The sequence below is a fragment of the Colletotrichum truncatum genome (genome assembly GCF_014235925.2).
Source record: "Colletotrichum truncatum strain CMES1059 chromosome Unknown Contig_0002, whole genome shotgun sequence".
Taxonomy (NCBI): Eukaryota; Fungi; Ascomycota; class Sordariomycetes; order Glomerellales; family Glomerellaceae; genus Colletotrichum; species Colletotrichum truncatum.
This window is the reverse complement of record NW_027222399.1, coordinates 800,176-818,975: the sequence shown is the minus strand read 5'-3', so window position 1 is coordinate 818,975 and position 18,800 is coordinate 800,176. Positions and strand designations below refer to the sequence as shown.

The 18,800-nt window shown below is 53.6% G+C and overlaps 4 protein-coding genes across 4 annotated transcripts; 3 read left to right on the top strand and 1 right to left on the bottom strand.

Moving 5' to 3' along the window:
* Positions 1 to 200: 200 nt before the first annotated feature.
* CTRU02_203185 (glycosyl hydrolase family 71 protein) lies at positions 201 to 1,793 on the top strand (the record flags this gene model as incomplete). The annotated part of the gene is made up of 3 exons (XM_036727267.2): positions 201 to 281; positions 341 to 984; positions 1,040 to 1,793. 3 exons carry the CDS (start codon positions 201 to 203, stop codon positions 1,791 to 1,793), a joined length of 1,479 nt encoding a protein of 492 aa, XP_036581061.2.
* Positions 1,794 to 3,352: 1,559 nt separating this feature from the next.
* On the top strand, positions 3,353 to 4,284 carry CTRU02_203184 (xaa-pro aminopeptidase family enzyme; the record flags this gene model as incomplete). The annotated part of the gene is made up of 2 exons (XM_036727266.2): positions 3,353 to 3,986; positions 4,037 to 4,284. The coding sequence occupies 2 exons, from the start codon at positions 3,353 to 3,355 to the stop codon at positions 4,282 to 4,284; spliced, it is 882 nt and encodes a 293-aa protein (XP_036581060.2).
* A 128-nt stretch (positions 4,285 to 4,412) lies between these two features.
* On the bottom strand, positions 4,413 to 5,692 carry CTRU02_203183 (chorismate synthase; the record flags this gene model as incomplete). The annotated part of the gene is made up of 2 exons (XM_036727265.1): positions 4,413 to 5,595; positions 5,658 to 5,692. 2 exons carry the CDS (start codon positions 5,690 to 5,692, stop codon positions 4,413 to 4,415), a joined length of 1,218 nt encoding a protein of 405 aa, XP_036581059.1.
* A 442-nt stretch (positions 5,693 to 6,134) lies between these two features.
* Positions 6,135 to 7,034, top strand: CTRU02_203182 (lipoyltransferase and lipoate-protein ligase; the record flags this gene model as incomplete). Its single annotated transcript, XM_036727264.1, has 1 exon — positions 6,135 to 7,034. The coding sequence occupies one exon, from the start codon at positions 6,135 to 6,137 to the stop codon at positions 7,032 to 7,034; it is 900 nt and encodes a 299-aa protein (XP_036581058.1).
* Positions 7,035 to 18,800: the final 11,766 nt, after the last annotated feature.

The following is an 18,800-nucleotide window of genomic DNA, read 5'->3' as shown; positions in this document are numbered from 1 at the left end:
TAATTTTGGGCCCTCGAGTGAGGGAGAATGAGGTGGAGGCATGATACATAATGCCATTGTCTGCTGTTTTGCTTTCTCGGGAGATTTCTTTGTTGGTCTTCTTTCATCGTTGCAAATTCTACCTCCCCACGCTATACAAAGCCTGCCCTCGATTGTCAAGTTTACTATTGTTCAACTTTGGCTCACGCCACTACGTGACGATGAAGTTTCTCAGTGTTCTTGCGGGCTTCCTGGCCACAATAACTCAGGTCCAAGCCGCAGCTGTCATCGCTCACTTCATGGTACTATACAAAATCTCATTCATATCATCATCAAATCCTTGCTAACATTCCCCCCGTAGCTCATCAACACCAAGAACTATACTCTGAGTGACTTTGAAGATGACTTCAAGCTTGCCAAGGATTCACACATCGACGCCTTCGCCCTCAACATGGGCTTGACGGACCCTCATACCCCCGAGGCCCTAGAGGATGCCTTTACCGCCGCCGCCAAGGTCGGTTTCCATCTGTTCTTCTCCTTCGACTACCTCGGTGGCTACCACGGTGGTAAGCCCTGGCCCAAGGAGACCATCCTCGAGATGGCAGACAAGTATTTCAAGCACGAAGAGTACTTCAAGTACGCCGACAAGCCCGTGGTATCTACCTTTGAGGGCACCGAAAACGCAAAGGACTGGATCGAGATCAAGGAGAAGACGGGCGCCTTCTTCATCCCTGACTGGTCATCCGTCTCACCGGAAGAGGCTCTCGCTCTCGCTGATGGCGTCGCCGATGGTCTATTCAGCTGGAACGCCTGGCCTGTTGGCGACAAGAACATGGACACCAAGGGCGACGATGCCTACATTTCGGCGTTGAAGGGAAAGCCCTACATGATGCCCGTCTCGCCCTGGTTTTACACCAACCTCCCCGGATACAAGAAGAACTGGGTCTGGCGTGGTGATGACCTTTGGTATGACCGTTGGGCTCAAGTCCTGGACAAGAAGCCAGCGTGTGTAACCCCTATTCCATCAAGCAACTTCGTGACACTAATCAACGAGAAACAGTTTCGTTCAAATCATCTCTTGGAACGACTACGGCGAGTCCCATCACATCGGCCCCGTCCGCACTAATGCCCTCGAAGCCTTCGAGGTCGGTGAAGCCCCCTTCAACTACGCCCTCGACCTCCCCCACGACGGCTGGCGCCAGTTCCTCCCTTACCTCATCGACACCTACAAGGGCGCCATAGCAGCCACCATCACAGAAGAAGGCTTCATGGCGTGGTACCGCGGCTCTCCGGCCCTCGCATGCGGTGACGGTGGCACGGTTGCCAACTCCGCCAGCCAGTCGCAGCGCACCATCGCCGTGTCCCAGGTCGTCCAGGATAGAATCTTCTTCTCCGCCCTCCTCACCTCCGCGGCCGAGGTCACAGTGTCCGTCAACGGGAAGTCGCAAAAGGGCAGCTGGACCGCTACCCCTGACGGTGGAAAGGGGGTGTACCACGGCAGTGTGCCCTTCACCGAGGGAGGCGATGTCGTCATCACCATGACCAAGTACGGCACCGAGATCGCCAAGATTGAGGGCAAGAAGATCCTGACCAGCTGTCCCAACAACCTGACCAACTGGAACGCCTGGGTTGGAAGCACCAAGGCGCTGCACGTCGACGACCCGAACCCCACACCCACGCAGACTGGCGATGGACCCAAGAGCACCGCCAACGGCGGTGACAAGTCCGCCGCCACGGCACTGGTATCCAAGGACCGCGCGGCTGTGTACATGGTTGTTGCCCTTGCTAGCATGTTCATTGCCGGCGTGGTCTGATACGAGCATGGGAGGGGACATAAGGTATACGAACATCAGGACGATCCATTCTTGAAGGATGGCAGTACAACGAAGCATGGGCACCCGAGGGAATCGGGAAGAATCAGTATCATGACAAGGATTGGGGATGGTTTCATGCGCGAAACTGGGAACAACTTCGTAAGCCTTATCCACCCAATGATTCCCTTAGTTGAGCCCGCCCTTACTAACACACACAACAGATCAAATACGAGCTGCAAGTTTGGTCAGCAGCCCTTTATTTATACCACATCACTTATGTATTACTCCTGCGGAAGTTTTTGTCCAAAAACGACGACTTTCACAGGATGGTGCTCTGCACCTCAGCTTTAGCCCATAGGCTATAAGTTCATTTAATGTACACTAGCACACAAGACTTAACGATAGATAGAATTCGCTTCAACGAGTATATGGATCATGATTGCGCAAAAGTGGGGCCAAAGTTGCCTGGAGAGCAACCGGGGGAGGACGGCACACGGAATAGACTGTGGATTCTGAGGAGCATATCTTCGTATTCACCTGGACTAGAATAACACATCCCGTATTTTTTCAATATTTTCAAAGCTATGACCAAGCTGTTCACCTTGACCAGTGGTTTATTACTCATCACATGCGTATCTCTGCTTATCTGGCGCTTGTTGTATTCTTTCACCGCCCAAGAGCTAGAAAACACATATGATGGGGTGAACGTGTAAGTGCAGAACTGCTTACAATATCTAACTAACTAGACCTTCAATTGAGATCCCATTCAACATGCCCTCGGTGAACGTATCTCACCGAAGCGGGGATCAGCATCCATGCAGCGTAGGATTCAGAGTTTTGACATCTGAGCTTCCTTTCCGGGAATAGATGAGATGCTGACATTGACACGGACATGGGGGGTTCATGTCTCAAACGGGGTTTTGGACGTCATCCGATTTCACCTTTTGCATCCTTTATCCCTCTCCAACCTCATTCAATCGTGAGTATTTTCATCGTGAAATCACGGCTTCATTCAAAAAGGCCCAGTGACAATGCATTGGCTCGTCCCACTCATCCCGGCGGCAGCCCTGCTCTGCCAGCCAGCCTTAGGTGACCCCAAACCAAAGTACAACCCGCTCCCTCCGCTCCGCGAACAAGCCCGCGTCCAGGATGCGTGGACCGAGGAGCGGAAAGCCGCAATCCCCGCTCTCCTCAAGAAACACGGCGTTGACGCATGGCTGGTCCGTCTCACTCACCTCTCCACACACTATGTACAACACATTCATGACTACATCTGACTCCACCCGCAGATAAGCCAGCGCGAGTATGCCGAGGAAACGGTCTTTTGGTCCCTCAAACCAGCAACGACCTTTTCCGCACGGCGCCGCACGACATGTCTGTTCCTGGCAGAGTCCGCCGCCTCTCTCCCGAAGCAGCCGGGATGCATCATAGGCTGGGTCAGCGACGTCTGGGAGACTCTGAAAGAGCAGCTGGAAGCAGCGAACCCCGCGACCATCGCCATCAATGCGCACCCTGAAATCGCCTTCGCGAGCGGTCTACATGCCGGCGAGTACCAAGCCATGATCAGCGGTCTCGGCGGTGACTGGACGCGGCGGATGGTCGTCAAGCCTGAGATTGCCGTCGAGTACATCGCGTCTCAGCCATATGCGAAGCTGCCGCGGTACAAGGAGATCATGGAAACGGCGTGGGCGATGATTGCGCGCGCATTCAGCGAGGAGGTGGTCGTCCCTGGAAAGACCACTACGGAGGACGTGGAGTGGTGGCTTAGGGAAGAGATCCAGGCGCATAACTTCTCGACGTGGTTCCATCCTAGTGTGAGCGTTGTCGATGAGTCGCTGCCGTGGGTCATGAAGATGGAGCGAAGCGTAGATGCGGGCGTCGGAGGAAGGGTTATTGAGTATGGCGATATGTTGCACGTCGACTTTGGGCTCACGGCGATGGGGTTGAACACTGATACGCAACATTTGGGATACGTTTTGCGTCCCGGTGAGAAGGACGTTCCTGAATCGCTGAAGGAGGGTCTGAAGAAGGGAAATAGACTGCAGGATATTGTGAGGAAGAACATCGCCGTTGGCAAGACGGGAAACGAGATGCTCAAGGCCTCTTTGGAGGAGATGCACAAGGATGGTATCCGGGGCCGCGTTTACTCTCATCCCATCGGGGACTGGGGACATGCTGCAGGACCTTTGATCGGTGAGCAACCTGACGACTGTGTTTTAGAAGCATAAACTGACTTTGTATAGGCATGACCAACATGCAAGACTACGTCGCAGTTTCGGGCGAACTGGCTGCGGTTCAAAACATGTGGTTCAGCGTCGAGTTGCTCGTGGAGCACTACGTTCCCGAAAGGAACCAGACGCTTTGGTTTGCCCTTGAGGAGGACGTGTACTGGGCTGGCGAGGAGAAGGGATGGCAGTGGGTGTACGGCCGTCAGGAAGAGTTCCACCTTGTCAAGACAGCAAAGACGCAAGACGCAACTGAAGAGCTGTAGAAGAGTCACCAAGCAGCATGTAAGACTGTGTTTTCTTTAGTTAACATCAATGACCGAAAAAGGGAATCTATCATGAATTGCTTTTTTTTAAATGCCATTATTTACAACACATCCCGCTTCCTACCCACTTATGCCTCCTTCTTCACAGGCGGCAGCAGACTTCTCGTCAGCTGTCTCGCGTGCTGTGCCATGAGCGCGTCCATGAGAACCATGGCAGCCATGCCCTCAACAATGGGAATGGCGCGGGGCACGACGCAGGGGTCGTGGCGACCCTTGGCAGCCAGAACACCCTCGGTTGAACCGTCGTAGGTAGCAGTCGTCTGGTCCTGGCCAATGGTGGCGGGGGGCTTGAAGGCGATGCGGAAGTAGATGGGCGCACCGTTGGAGATACCGCCCTGGATACCGCCAGAGAAGTTGGTCTTGGTGGACAGCTTGGAGCGAGGGATGCCCATGCGCTGGCCAGCGGCCTGGATCTCGCTCTCGGGGGCCTTGATGAAGGCGTCGTTGTGCGTGGAGCCAGGGATCTCGCAGCCGCCGAAGCCGGAGCCGATCTCGAAGCCCTTGGTGGCGGGGATGCTGAGCATGGCGTGGGCGAGCGTCGCCTCGAGCTTGTCGAAGCAGGGCTCACCCAGGCCGGAGGGCGGGTTGCGGATGACGCAGGTGACGGTGCCACCGATGCTGTCCTCGCGCTCCTTGAAGTCATTGATGACGTTCATCATGTTGTCGGCCGTCTCCTGGTGCGGGCAGCGTACGGGGAGGAACTCGTCGACGGTCTTGCGGTCGATGGTGTTGAGGAGCGACAGGAAGGCAGGGTTTGTAGAGGGGGTCGGGTGCTCGGGGGTAGGAGGGAAGAGGTGGACGTTGCCGACGCTGGTGACGAAGGCGGTGATCTCGGTGCCGTAGGCCTCGCGCAGGTACTTCTCGGCGAGGGCGCCGGCGGCGACACGGGCGATGGTCTCGCGGGCGGAGGAGCGGCCACCACCGGAGCTGGCCTTGACGCCGTACTTCTCAAGGTAGGTCCAGTCGGCGTGGGAGGGGCGGGGGTACATGTCCATGGTGGAGTTTCCGTAATCGCGGGGCCGCTGGTCCTCGTTCTGGACGATCATGCCGATCGGGGTGCCGAGGGTGACGCCAAACTCGGTACCGCTCTGGATGACGACGCGGTCCTTCTCGTTTCTGGGCGTAGTAATGGCGCTCTGGCCGGGGCGGCGGCGGTTGAGCTGGGGCTGAATGTCGGACTCGGTGAGAGCCATGCCGGGCGGGACGCCATCGACAATGACACCAACGGACTTGCCGTGGGACTCGCCGTAGCTGCGGAGCAATTATGTTAGTCCATTGGCCACGAATTGGGGAATTTTCCGGAAGTGACGCACGTCGTGACCTTGAAGTAATTGCCAAACGTCGACATTTTGAGCTGCGATATAGGATGAGGTAGTGTAAGTTGGAAAATCTGGGCCGATGTTCGGTGAGTCAATCCAAAAAGTCAACCAATGCGGGGTGGAGGGGTTGGTTTGGTTTATAAGCATGGCCCCGATAATAGGGTGGGGATTTAGTTACAGGGATGATGCTGTCGTCGGGGGAGAAATTCTGATAGATGCAATCTCTCAACCTCATCTCAACACTCACTCATCACGTCGTGATTGGGGTGTATGTCAGGCAATAAGGTGCGTATATGGTCTAAAACTGCCGGAAAATTATTTCTAATAAGCTAAATAGTACTAAGACTCCTTATTTGAGTATTCCAGGCGTCCAAAGACCGGATATATCTCACCGGACTCTTACAGGGGTACACGCGAAATGTCATCGTGAAAGCATCATTCACATCTCACCAGTCTACGCCAAATCTCACAATGTTTGCCATACGCCCCATAACCCGGGCCATTCCACGGCTGAGAACCTCAGCAAGGCTTCGTCCTTTCTCTGCTCTCGCCGCAAACCCGTCCTCCAAAACCCAGGTCTACATCTCCAACTCGCGGTCTCCCTACATCAACCTCTCCATCGAGCATCACCTCCTCCAAAACACCCCGTCCGACTCAACGGTACTGTTTCTCTACACCAACCGCCCTAGTATTGTCATTGGTCGCAATCAGAACCCTTGGTTAGAAGTCAACCTTCCACTGCTTCAGTCCCTCGACGGCAGCGACGATGCCGTCAACCTCGTCCGTCGCCGCAGCGGAGGCGGAACTGTCTTCCACGACGAAGGCAACGTCAACTACTCCGTCATCTGCCCGCCCGCCAAATTCGACCGTGACACACACGCCGAGATGGTCGTGCGCGCTCTTCGCAATCTGGGCGTTGACAGTGTAAGCGTCAACTGCCGTCACGACATCATTATGGTCGACCCTTCTGCAACTTCACCGATACCACTGTCCTCGTGTACAGGGAAGCCGCTCGCAAACGCGGAAAACACGTACAAGATATCTGGTTCGGCGTACAAACTGACCCGCCTTCGATCCCTTCACCACGGAACCTGTCTCCTTTCCTCCCCAAACATGTCGCGGATCGGCAGCTTCCTCCGCTCGCCCGCAGAGCCTTTCATCAAGGGCCGCGGCGTCGAGAGCGTGCGCTCAAAGATTCGCAACGTCGGCGTCGAAGACACTAGCAAGTTTGAGGAGGCGGTGGTCGACGAGTTTGGGCGTATGTACGGCTCTTTCGACGTCCAGGCCGTGCTCGGGGAGGCGGAGGCGGAGCAGGTGGAGAGTGTGAAGAAGGGCATCAGGGAGCTGAAGGTGAGTTACCACTGGCTTTGAGGTCTTTACGGTGCTTCGAAGAAGGATGAGACTAATGTGATTTCGTGACAGTCCCGAGAATGGATTTACGGCCAGACGCCGCTCTTTACCTTCTCCACGCACCCGACGGAGGAGGATACGAGAGAACGTCCTGAGCTGCCGGGCAAGGTAAGAACACGTTTTTAGTATATATATTATAGCGATAAGTACGCAAACTAACGTGTTTTTAGTTCAACCTCAGCTTCGAAGCCCGCCACGGCCAGATCCAGAAGTTCTCCCTGGAGGGCTTGCCATCAATTCGCGACCATACGCTCTCAGAATCAATGCTCAAATCCCAAATATGGGAGCTGGGCGACTGGACGCAGCACCTCCGTGCCGGCGGTCTGGCTCAGGAAGACGCCTCGACTGTTGGTGGATGGCTGAACTCCGTCCTGGGGAGGACGCAGGCATAGTAGCATGTCGGCAGGTTCGTATCAAGACTCTGGCGACAATGTACGATATTTAGAAGACGGCGATATACTGTACAACAGGACATACTACTGTGGATATAGCGACATACAGACACCATAATAGAGTATCTAACCATCAGCCTTGGCCCTATTGACAGATTCTCATGATCATCCACTCACTCAATCAGTGCCTGCGTCTCTTCACGATACACCAGTCTGGAGGCCCCTAACTCCTGATAGCAACGAAGGAAACCGTAACACGCAAGATCAGGGCTCCATCCCAGACCCTGTAATCCCATTCTCACTTACCTTACCATTAGAAACCTCAACCCCTTACCTCAGCGCCCATCACCATCACAAGCAAAACCAACCCTCAACTCCACCAACCCAACGATAAACCATCCCACCAACTCCGAGAGATACCCGTCACAGGCCATCATCCAAGACACAATAAACGAAAACTCAAATAAGCCCACAATCACCTGCCTAAATCCCCCATATCACAAGTCGAAAACAACAAAAAGCCCTCCACCCCTATCGATCGCAGTGTCTCAGGGTCCGGAACACGATGAAGGGAGAATGACACCACGGAGAAACATGCGAAAAAAGGGGGAGAAAACAGGAAGAAGTCGGAAGAGTAGAAGAGAAAGAACAAGAAGAAGAAGAAGACACCTTGCCCATCTCTCTTCGGGGCCTGTGACAGGCCAGGCCGTTTACTCCGCCCCCGAGACATTCGCGCCTCAACACTTTTTTTACGAAAACGGAAGGGTATGTAGCGGTATTCACACGTTTACCCTTCTTTACACGAGAATTCGATAGCCGCCGGCCTCACATTCCATCCCGTAACCCAAATCTTTGCCTGCGACATCACGCGCCACGGCCAGGCACAGGCAAGCAAACCCCCAAGACACATTTTCCCAAGTGCAACGAGAACCGCTGAAGGTGGTGTGTCGGCAACTGTCCATCACGATACGAAAGTCGCCTTGACGACGGATATCTTTCGGGCCTTCTAAGTGCATAGTACACAGAGAGAAAGAGAGGGAGGGAGAGAGATATGTTCTGCCCACCCACCAACAAACATCCATCCATCCTCCCCCTCCCCGTCGACTACCGAAGCGATCTCCGGAGCATTCAACCCAGCGTCGCATTTTTCAAGTTTCTCATGGATGTCCACCACAAAAACAAGAAACTACGCATCATCGACATTTCAACTTTCCCATCACGGGAGGAAAGGGAAACATGATTGATATCAAAGAAGGGGGGAAGGGGGGTGGTAACAAACTGAGACATCTCCAATCACACGACATCAAAGTCATTCGTAATCGGCCCCCCAAAGATACAACACCAAAAAGACATAGACACACATACACGCAAACGAGGAAAAAAAAAAAACCGGCTTTCATTTGTTTCCCTTTTTGTCCCTTCGCCACAAACCTTTTGACTCACCATCCACCTTTTTCACCTGCCACACAAAAAACCTACCCTTATCAAGACCCTGCCGCATTAAAAACGTCGTCACACAAGAGCCTTGGACAAAGACATGCGAAGGCAAACAGTCAAGGAAAGGGAGACCATTAGAAAAAAAAGGTGTGGCTGCAGGACGCGCGCGCGCGCGCTCGCGCAGGTAGTCAAGTATCCAAGATCGGGTCTTGCTAAAAATTCACCTTAATTGTCTTATACTGTCTGTCTGTAGTAGTTTTCCCCCGATTTTCTTACTCCCCCCCTCCCCCCCTTACGTGAACCTTACGAGAGAGAGAGGGCGAAGGGCGATGATGTAGATTGCTTACGCGACGCGAGAACGACCCGGAAACTTTTTATCGCACGTGAATCCAACGCGGCCGCTCGAGTTATTTTGTCCCGTGTTCGCACCGAGACATCCGCTCGGAAAAGGGGGGGGGTTCGAGGGGACCGAAATGGTGATGTGATGGGATTATCAGTGATGGTGGTCCTCCGTATTACTTACTTTTACGGGGGGGGACCCCCTTCGATCACATGTATGCGAACCTCAAGCCTGATTTTTGTTTTTCCATCGATGACAAAATAAAGAGACGAGGAAAATAAGCAGGGTTGTTGTCTGTGTGTGTGTGTGTGTGTGTGTGTTTGTGTGTGTGTTTCTCCCTTTCCTCGAGGGTTACTTTGATACCTCCAAGATAATCCGTAATAGGACATGAAGCCAGTCTTTACACTTGAAAATCTCACCATCCACTTACAACCCAGCTCGGCCGACCATTCCCCCCTAGCAATCAATCTGCAGGGACCGAAAGGGCTGTAGACTACGATGATTTGGGATTAATACTAGTAAAGAGTAAAGCAGCATCCCAGACTAACACCAAAAGAAATAAAAAAAAAGAGAACCTCCTTTAAGGCCCCTTCCTTTGTCCCAAAAACCGGTAGCCAACCACGTCTATACTCCAACGAGCGGGAAAAATAATGGGATGACGTGCAGGAGGTGAGGAACCTGGGCCAACCACCAAGAGGCTGGCTGAGTACACACCAGCACACACACCTCGGGCTCTGGCCCAAGCTTGACGGCGGTCACCGAACCGACCATCAGGCCAGCCAGCCAGCCAGCCAGCTGTGCTCTTTCACCGAACCGTCTCCCAGGTTTCCGCGGACTGGCGGGGTGAAGAGACCTAAAAAGGGGGGGGAGGAGGAGGAGGAGGAGGAGGAGGAGCAGGAGGGGGTAAAGGACAGGGCAGCAGGTTGGCCGGGCAAGGTCTGCTGCGCCGCAGTCATGCATCTCAAGGTGAGAATGATCGACCCGGGCTTTGATGGACATAGTAGTAGTGTATGTGTGTGCCTCCCAAAGTAAGCAAAAGTCTGGTTCACAGGGTAGGTGTCTATACTGCTACAACAAAAGTCTGTCACACCGAAAGCGGCCCTTTCTTATTAGTCGAGAGACCGACTAGACACACACACACACACACACACACACACACACACACACACCTTAACAGCATCAATGATAAGATGGAAGCCTTCGAACCAATCCAGGCCCCTCAAAACGAGACATCAAAACCCGAGAGGGGGGCGGGTTGCGTCGGGTTTTGCGGAGAAGGTAGGGAATGCGGACGAAGGCACCGCACCGTCTCTTTTGCTAAAGGGAAAGACTAGAAAGAGACGAGGTTTAACTGGATGGTGTGCTACTACACACATACACCCAGCCGAGATGGAGGGGTGTCATTCAATATGTGTCACAGACCAATCAAGCAGTACAAGACTCGAGATGTGATCGAAGACAGAAAAAAAAAAAAAGGGCAGCTTTACGGACACACAGTAGAATCACAATAAACAGGGAGACATCCATTTCGTAGCCTCTTGACACCAAATCGGTGTGATTCCTCGCCCGGTTCGGAGCAACAAAAACCAGCTCGGCGCATGGCTCTCAGCCGCTTGCTGGCCCCTCCCCCCTCCCTCCGCATTTTACCCCCTTTTCCCCAGATGTGATATTGCTTTTTGGGCGGGTTTACCCCAGCAGAGAGAAACAATGGGCTGTTATTTTACTTGCTTACTCCAAAACTTCATCGTTTTAGTGTACTGGGGGGGGCACAACCCATGACATCGGGCTTGACGACACAACGAGTCAGCCATGGAGTTAGATGGGGGTTAAAAAAAGAGGGATCAGCTGCGCCCTGGATCAGAGAGGCGTCGTCAATGGGAGCTGGTAGCTAGTAGCTTGTAGATGGACAGTACGTGTTTGATGTGCGGGACATGGTGTGTGCCTGGGTTAACACTGCCATGCGTGCTAGTAGCTTTCGAGTGAGAGCAATGATGCCATGATGAGTAAAGATGTTCATTCGACCCGCTTCGGGAACAGTTTCACGCATGTCACTAGTCAACGGCTTCCGCCTCCCCCAGACGTCTGATATTTTGACACTTTATTTAGGCGCAGATCTTTGGAAAGCGTGTATGTCGTGTGTGCTCATGTACGAAAGGACGCCCTCAGCACACACCGGAAAAAAAAAGTAAAGAAGAGGCGCGAAAGCCGCCTTCCAACCCCGCCATGCTGCTCGGATGAAGATGGGGACGGCCGTCAACGCCCATATGGTGGTGCGGCAGATAGTAGTCGACAGAGACACTCATAAAACGTGATAAGCACATGTCAGACCAGTGAAAAGCGACAGAACAGAAAGGGGGCGGAAAGAGAGGCGAGCCAGGACATGGTCGGAATTGAGTGCAACCCCATACAAGAAAGAAGATGCCAACCGGTGTTCCCTGAAACAAATCAAGGACGAGAGCTGGCCGTGATGTGAGCAGTCACTTTTTGATGTGCCAAAAAAGCTGGGGTATGAACAGGGGGATGGCCTAGGAGAGTTCGTTTTGCCTCATGCGTTTGGGCTCGCATTGTGTTTGCACCTATTGGTTAGGTTCCAATCACCCGAGTATCAACATCGCATCGAAAGGAGCACCACTCAACCAAGGGACACAAAAAAGAGGATCGAGGAGTCGTCTGCCAAAGTTCGGGTGGATCGACATTACCCACTCAACGGTCAATCATGCTGTGCCATGATTGACCCTCGCTGCCAGAGTTTGGGTTAGACGAAGATTAAGGAGAGCCTTTTACGCAGTATCTGCGTTGGCGAGAAACTGGGATGGTTCCATGTGTCGTTCGGGCTGCTTTAGTTCCCGTCCACTTGCAGACAGGATGATGCATGGATATTGGGCTCGTCCATTCAGCCATTTTCCAGCCGCTGGTGGCTGGCACACATGTTTTTCCCTCTGTCTCTATTACTCTCTCTTGCATGTCTTCACCCGCGTCGCTTGGAGCGGGAAATCAAAGAGGCGGCATTGGTCCGTGGGCCAAAAAAAGAAGAAGAAGAAGGAAAGCCACGACTCAGTCTCGCGCATATGCGTGTGGTAGCAATCGACGATGACCTCTCGTGCGTGAGAGCAACCGATTGAGCAGCCCCGGCCACACGCTTTTCGGCACTGGGCGTTAAGTCAAGCCCACACCCGACGTGCTGCACAACCTTGTCTGTGTCCCCGAGCATTGTCCGTAGGGGTCTCGGGTCCGTCCATTGTGTCCCGATCTTTTCAGTCGACGATACCCTCGCTTTAAGGGTTGCTCTTTATCGTACGCTACGCCGCAAGCAGCAGTGGTCCGGGATTGACAGCAAAGCTGGACCCCGTCCAGGCTCACACAAAGTCGGCGATTGGGGGGATTTGTGCGGCAGCGCCGACAGCGACAGCAGACCCTGCGCTCTTCTCCGCAATCCGAGGCTGGCTTTGGTAGTCTGGACCGGGCCATTTGGGGGCAGACAAGACCCCGTGCCTAAGACGTTACCTAGGAGTGGAATGTAAAAGCGAAGCCATCGTGAGATTTTTATTCTGACTTGTCTCGTTCTGTGGCCACCCCGGTCTGTTTTGCTTTGCTGCCACGTCGTCAATCGTCCCTTCAATGCAGGGTCCCTTTTTCGCGGTAGCAGCTCAAAGGGCACGAGCCCGTCTTTTGCAGGTTAGACACCAGGCCAACCGACACAGAGCGGAGGTATCCGGAATCTCCTTTGGAAGCGGCAGCAGTGAGTGGGAGGGAAATTAGCAGTGAAAAATTAACCGTCCCGTTCTTCTTTCTGCGAGACGAGACGAGGACATCGTGGCCCGGAACGCTCTGGACTTTCGTCCCCCCCCTATTGACTCTCACTGGTGGTCCACGATCCATCCCACCCAGTCTGTCTGTTTGATGCCGGCACCGACCATCTTGAGTTAGTCGTGCATCCGGCTATTCGAGGCTACCCATGGCCACCGGCTCAACAGTGGGTTCTAGCGGGGGAAATAATGCTTGATTGTGCAAAGGCGCTGAAGGCTCCCGGGTGCAGTTTGTGAATCAGCCCAGGCAAGTGTGTTTAGTGTGCGTCGCAGCATACTGAGTCGCAAATACTAGCTGTGGGAAGGATGCTTGAATGCGTTAGATAATGTGACGATAACCTCTCATCGGGGAATTGTGCAGATCTCAGCACAAGACGAGATCTCCGTGCCTCATGGAGATGGCATTAAGCGTTGGTCCGTGGTCAATCTGACTCTTGAATGACTTGAGTCGACGGGGACACGGGAACTGGGAAGCGAGGTACACAGTAATGATGAGGCACATGCCAGATATACGTACCTGATCTCATACAAAGTCAATACTGAACAGACGACCAGAAACGAAAAGAAACGGGTGTTGTGGGTGGGCCTGGGCGGTAGACTGCGTTTCCATCATGGCTGGGGCAGACAGCGATCGCCGATACTCACAAGGGAGAGAACTCCGACCCTAGCGGCACTAGAGGAAGAAAAAGCCCCGGAGAAACAGGATCTGTTCGCCATGGGCCTCACCCTACCGTCCCCATGCTCATATTCATGTGCACCAGCGCCCTGGGAGGACGGCGGCTTCGGCCAGCCGCCGTGGCCCTTCCGTCCACGGGCTGGGACTGCACTGGCCACTATCAGTTCCCAACATTGACAGTGGTGGGCATCGGACTGGGTGATGGAAGCCTTTGATCCGGAACGCCTTCCATCTTGACGTGAAGATGGGTGTGACAAGGTGCCAACCCACTGCTTCTAGTCTGGCCGGTCATAGCTGCTGGAGAGCGGCCGACGGCATGTCGTTTCCACGTTACCGTCCTTCCCGAGGTTAGCATAATCGGCCAATGACGGTTGCTAGTCCAATTCGGGCACTTCAACGGAATATGCTGTTCCCAAGTCCGAGGGCCTCTTCTCTCGCAGAGCTCTCTCTGCGGCTTTCGTTGGCTTGCCTGCCGGCTGCATTGCCCAATAAACGGCCAACTTGACCGTCGTTGTTGGTGGAGCTAATGCTGTCGGCTTTCCAGGCTTACGGTACCTGCACCTTCCATCACTGTGCAACTCGCTGTAATGTAGTGATCCGGACGCACTGAAAAAGTAGCCACCAGTGGATGACAGGCCGGCTAGTTTCTTTTTTCTTGAGGTGTGAATGACATATCAGTCTTGCATTGCATAACGACGACGCCCGTGTCTAATGGGAACATGTCCTGGCGAGACGTATCGAACGGCATGGCCTGGCGACAGTTCAAAGAGACAGATCGCCATGGAGACAGGCTTCGCTGCGGGACACGCGGGTAGATGAAATATTACGTAGAGCCCCCGAGTCAAAAAGCAACCTTGAGCAGGGCAGACCATGAACAGACCTGACAAGTCTTGGGAGTTGGAGATGCCCATCCGTTCCTGTTTGCCCAGGACCTCTGCTAAGCATACAATTAGCATTGGTAAAGTCCCAAAAGTAGGCTCCACGTTGCGTTGCTAGTGCTCGTAGTCCGTGTTTCCAAAACCCCGGCCGATGCAAGCTGCAACGAGAGTGGAGCCTTTTGGGCTTCAAAAGGACAGTCGGAACCACATAGGAACAGGCCAAGCAAGAAAACCTGCAGCATCTCTCGTGCCGTGTTCCCACTAGAGGCCATCGACGTTGATGGCGGCTCCAGTCAAACTCCACCTCGTCTGCCGTTCCGTCCAAGGATGAGAGGATCATGATTTGGTGTCCCAGCAGCGTGGCCGGCTACATGGATGGGGGCGGTTGGGGGTGGCCCGGTGAAAGGACGATCATCTCTGATCTGGCGGCTATCAGGGGCGCCCGAGGACTGGGACTACGAAAGAGAGGGGATCTCAGGAAGTTTAATTCATTAAAACCATGAAAACCGTGGCAGTCTGACCATGATCATCGTTGGCCACAGCAGCTTTAGCGGGCGGCGGAGCCATGATGATGACTTCAGTTGTTGAATGGAATGGCCGGTTTGTTGATAACGGGGGCAAACAGGACATGCAGTCCAACTCCACACCACAGGCAAAAGAATGCGGCCACATCTCTCATCAAATTGATTGCCATACGAGGGCGAGAAACGTCAGGCACAGAACGGGGATACTAGGGGTACGACCGGCGTGCTACGTCGTGTATCAACAAGGGCAACCAGGGTCGGCCATGAATCGCCTCTTTGCTACGAACGCCGCCGTCAGTGGGTTGATTGCGCAGTCGCTTCTGAGTGGTCGGCCCATCTGGTCTGCATCAAAAGTCTATCCTCAGTCTGTGTACCTCGAGGATATGATCATCGCTGCCGTAATTTAATCCGCGGAAGATCCACCTTACCCTCCCATTTAGTGCGAGAGCCGCAGCAGCGGTCAACAAAGATCAATGCCACGAGCGTCCGATCGAAAGACGATGGTGAGGAGGGGGATGTAAAGTTGTCGCTTGGGTTGAGGGAGGAAACCGGCTCCTGGAGCCGGTCTGTAAGCGACACGCCGGGACTTGTTCCGATGTTTTTCGTGAGGCTTTTCTCAGAGAGGCTTGAATGAAACATGGCGAAGGGGGCGTTATGTAGCAGCACTTGCACGGCATCAGGCCATTGGACGATGTCGGCATACCATGGTATCTGGTCAGGCCAGCGCCAAGCCAAGGCCGTGCTGCCAACGGATGGTTCATGGAATTGAGCCGAGTGTAATCAGTGATCAAATGAAACGCTGCATCGCTGCATCGCTGCAAGTTTTTGTTGTTGGGTGGCACCGTATCGTTTTCTGCAGTCTGTATCACGCCTCTACATATCCTGACTGCTTGGCTTGTCTGAACGGGCGTCAGAATCCTTAGGGCAGTTGAAAACTCCAGACAAGGTACCTTGCCGTAGGGGCAAGACACAGGATACCGGACCGCATGTGAGATTGGGGAACCAAAAAAAAAAGACGAGCGGAGAAATGCAGAGGCATGCGAGAGGCACAGTCTTGGTCTGCTTCTCTGATTGCGATTGTTTTCTTTTTTCCCAACCCAATTCAAAGATGCTGGGGTTGATGCATTAGGGCCTCGACCGTGGCGTCGAAGTTGAGCCAAAAAAGGAAGAATAGAGAGACAGACATATGCAGCTACAAGGGCAGGCGGCCAATAGCCGTTGCAGAAGGCTGTCTGCACCGCCCAATGACTGTACAGCCGAGCAGGTTGAGAGAGCGGGCGATTGCATGTGTATATCTGTGGTCGTGATGTGCATCTCGAAGTTGCAGTTGCAGTTGGTCAAACAACATCAGCAAAGAGCATCTGTAGATAGTGGCTTGAGGCATAGGAGCGGACGAATGGAATCTAGAGGACAAACTTCCTGCATGTGTTAGAAGGCAACGCCTTAGCTGCCAGTAGCTGCTGTTGGGGTTGGAGGATTTGGGGTCTGTTCGTCCTTCAAGTTCTGTCTGAGGCGCTAGGCTGGCCCATCACACTTCCTTTCCGCCTCTCGGTCTCATTTGGTGTCAAGGACGGGATGAGCCTCTTCCATGTGCATGTTCTTTGTGCGTCGTGAGGTGTTGGCGTTGGATGTGAAGAGACAAAGTAATCAATCTACTAACCAATGGAAGAGGTCAAGACATCCCGTCTGGGTCTGGATCCCCAAGGTCTTTTGGCCACACACATTACGGTATGGTAGCTCGGCCATGGTTGTGAACCGTGTCGTCCGCGTTGAGGATTAGTGGCTTCCGTGTTCCTCGTCATTGCTACGTATGTCCTTGCTTTCGGAGGATGGTTTGTCATGGCCGCCATCACTTGCCACAGGGTTCACAGCAAAGCGAGTAAAGCGGCTAGAGTCTGCATGCTGCTAAAATCGATGCGGGGATCGACAGAAGGTGGAAACACGTTGCAGGTACCTTGAGTGCGAGACTTGCTCATCAGCATGGGTTTATGACTGCAGGCCAATGCTGACGCCTACTTCAACATACGAGCCGAGAGACGACTAGACAAATTGCAATCTCCAGCAGTGGCAGGAAGTGAAAATGAGGAATACTGAGTTTGAACATGTGTTGCCACCACCCTTAGACATGCCATGTTGCCTGACAGGCCTGACGACTTCAGCTGAGAATTCTATGGTGTTGGGCCGTCTGCCTGACGTGTTTGCATCGGCAGTGTGGAAAAATGTTGAATATTGGCCATCCCATTCGTTCTCTGTTGGCATCATACCCTTGGGCGTGTGCGTGTGCGTTGCGTGTTGTGTGTGTTGTGCGCCGCCCCTAAAAGATCCCAGTGAAGGGGTCTTTAGTGTGTGTGTGTGTGTGTGTGTGTGTCTGATGCGATGCATCACGACAGGCTCGAAGCAGACGACACGGTACGATACGGCACGACACGCGGCGAGGCGCAGGTCGAGCATGAGCTGTTCTGTTCTTCGTCGTTGTCACTGAGATTCAAAAAGAGCCCATGTCTCAACGTCATTGTCTTGGAGTCTCCATTTAGGAGGTGTTTCTGTTGTCTCTGGTCGGAGCCAAGGGTCCGCAAAGTAGGTGTTTTGCTATTGGTCGATAGCTTGTGTACGTAAAGGGACAGCGTACACTAGTGCTGGATTGAATGGTAGCTCCAAGGAGCGACGGAGAAAGGTACGTGCTTGGTGGCTGGCATATGTAACGAAGAGAGGTGAGAGGCTCCATCAGGCCAATGGGGATGTGCAGATCATGGCGCGATAAGGCAAGGTACCTGGTCGGAAGTCTCTCCTCTTGGCCGGCGCCCTCGCCCTCGCCTTCGCCCTCGCCCTCGCCCGCAACGTCGACGGTTCCTTGCCAGGCGTGCCAGGTCCATAGCAGCACTGGCCAAACAGCGACCACCCCTGCTTGCGGCCTGGCAAACCCCTGCGCCGCCATAAAAGACAAGATGTAGAACTCGCTCCACCAGCCCACTGTTCTGCGCTTCCTGTGGCTTGGCAGCGTACGGATAGACTCGCTACCTGTTGAGTTATCGGGCGTGTATTGTCTCCTTGGAATCTGTCTCCGTGCGAGGCGGGATCCGCAATGCAAAGTAATTAGCTGATGTGTGGGCTTGGGACATGGACATGAGATCGAAACTTTGAAGCTGGGTCCAAGGAGCAGACGAGCATGTGCTTGACGTGAAAGAGGAATGGGTGACGGAGGATCGGAGGGACGAGAAGGAAATCGAAAGCGTCGCCTTCAGATTGATGAAGTGTGTGTACTCCATACATAGGCGGTATAGTAATAGCAGTAAGGAGTAGTAGTGGTAAAAATTGCAGACCACTGGCTTGGACGACTCGGTAGGCATGACATTGGTGGCCGCCACACCCTTTCCTTCACTCTAGGCGCTGCATCGCATGTCCATGTCCCAGTTGAGCTGATTAACTGTCAATTTCTGGCGGGCTGCTTATGCCCTCATGCCATGCGAAATGAGAGTGGTTAGTAGGCTGACCTCAGGTAAAATGCCTCTCACAAGATACGGGTAGTCCGTACCTGGGAGCCTGGATGAGAGTGATAGGAAGAGGCGACAAAAGAGACTTTGCAGAATGAAATTAATTGCGCGAGATCGACTTGACTCAACATTGCCGGAGCGGAAGATGAAGACCACTCTTGATGCATGGCGTCTGCAGCTTTG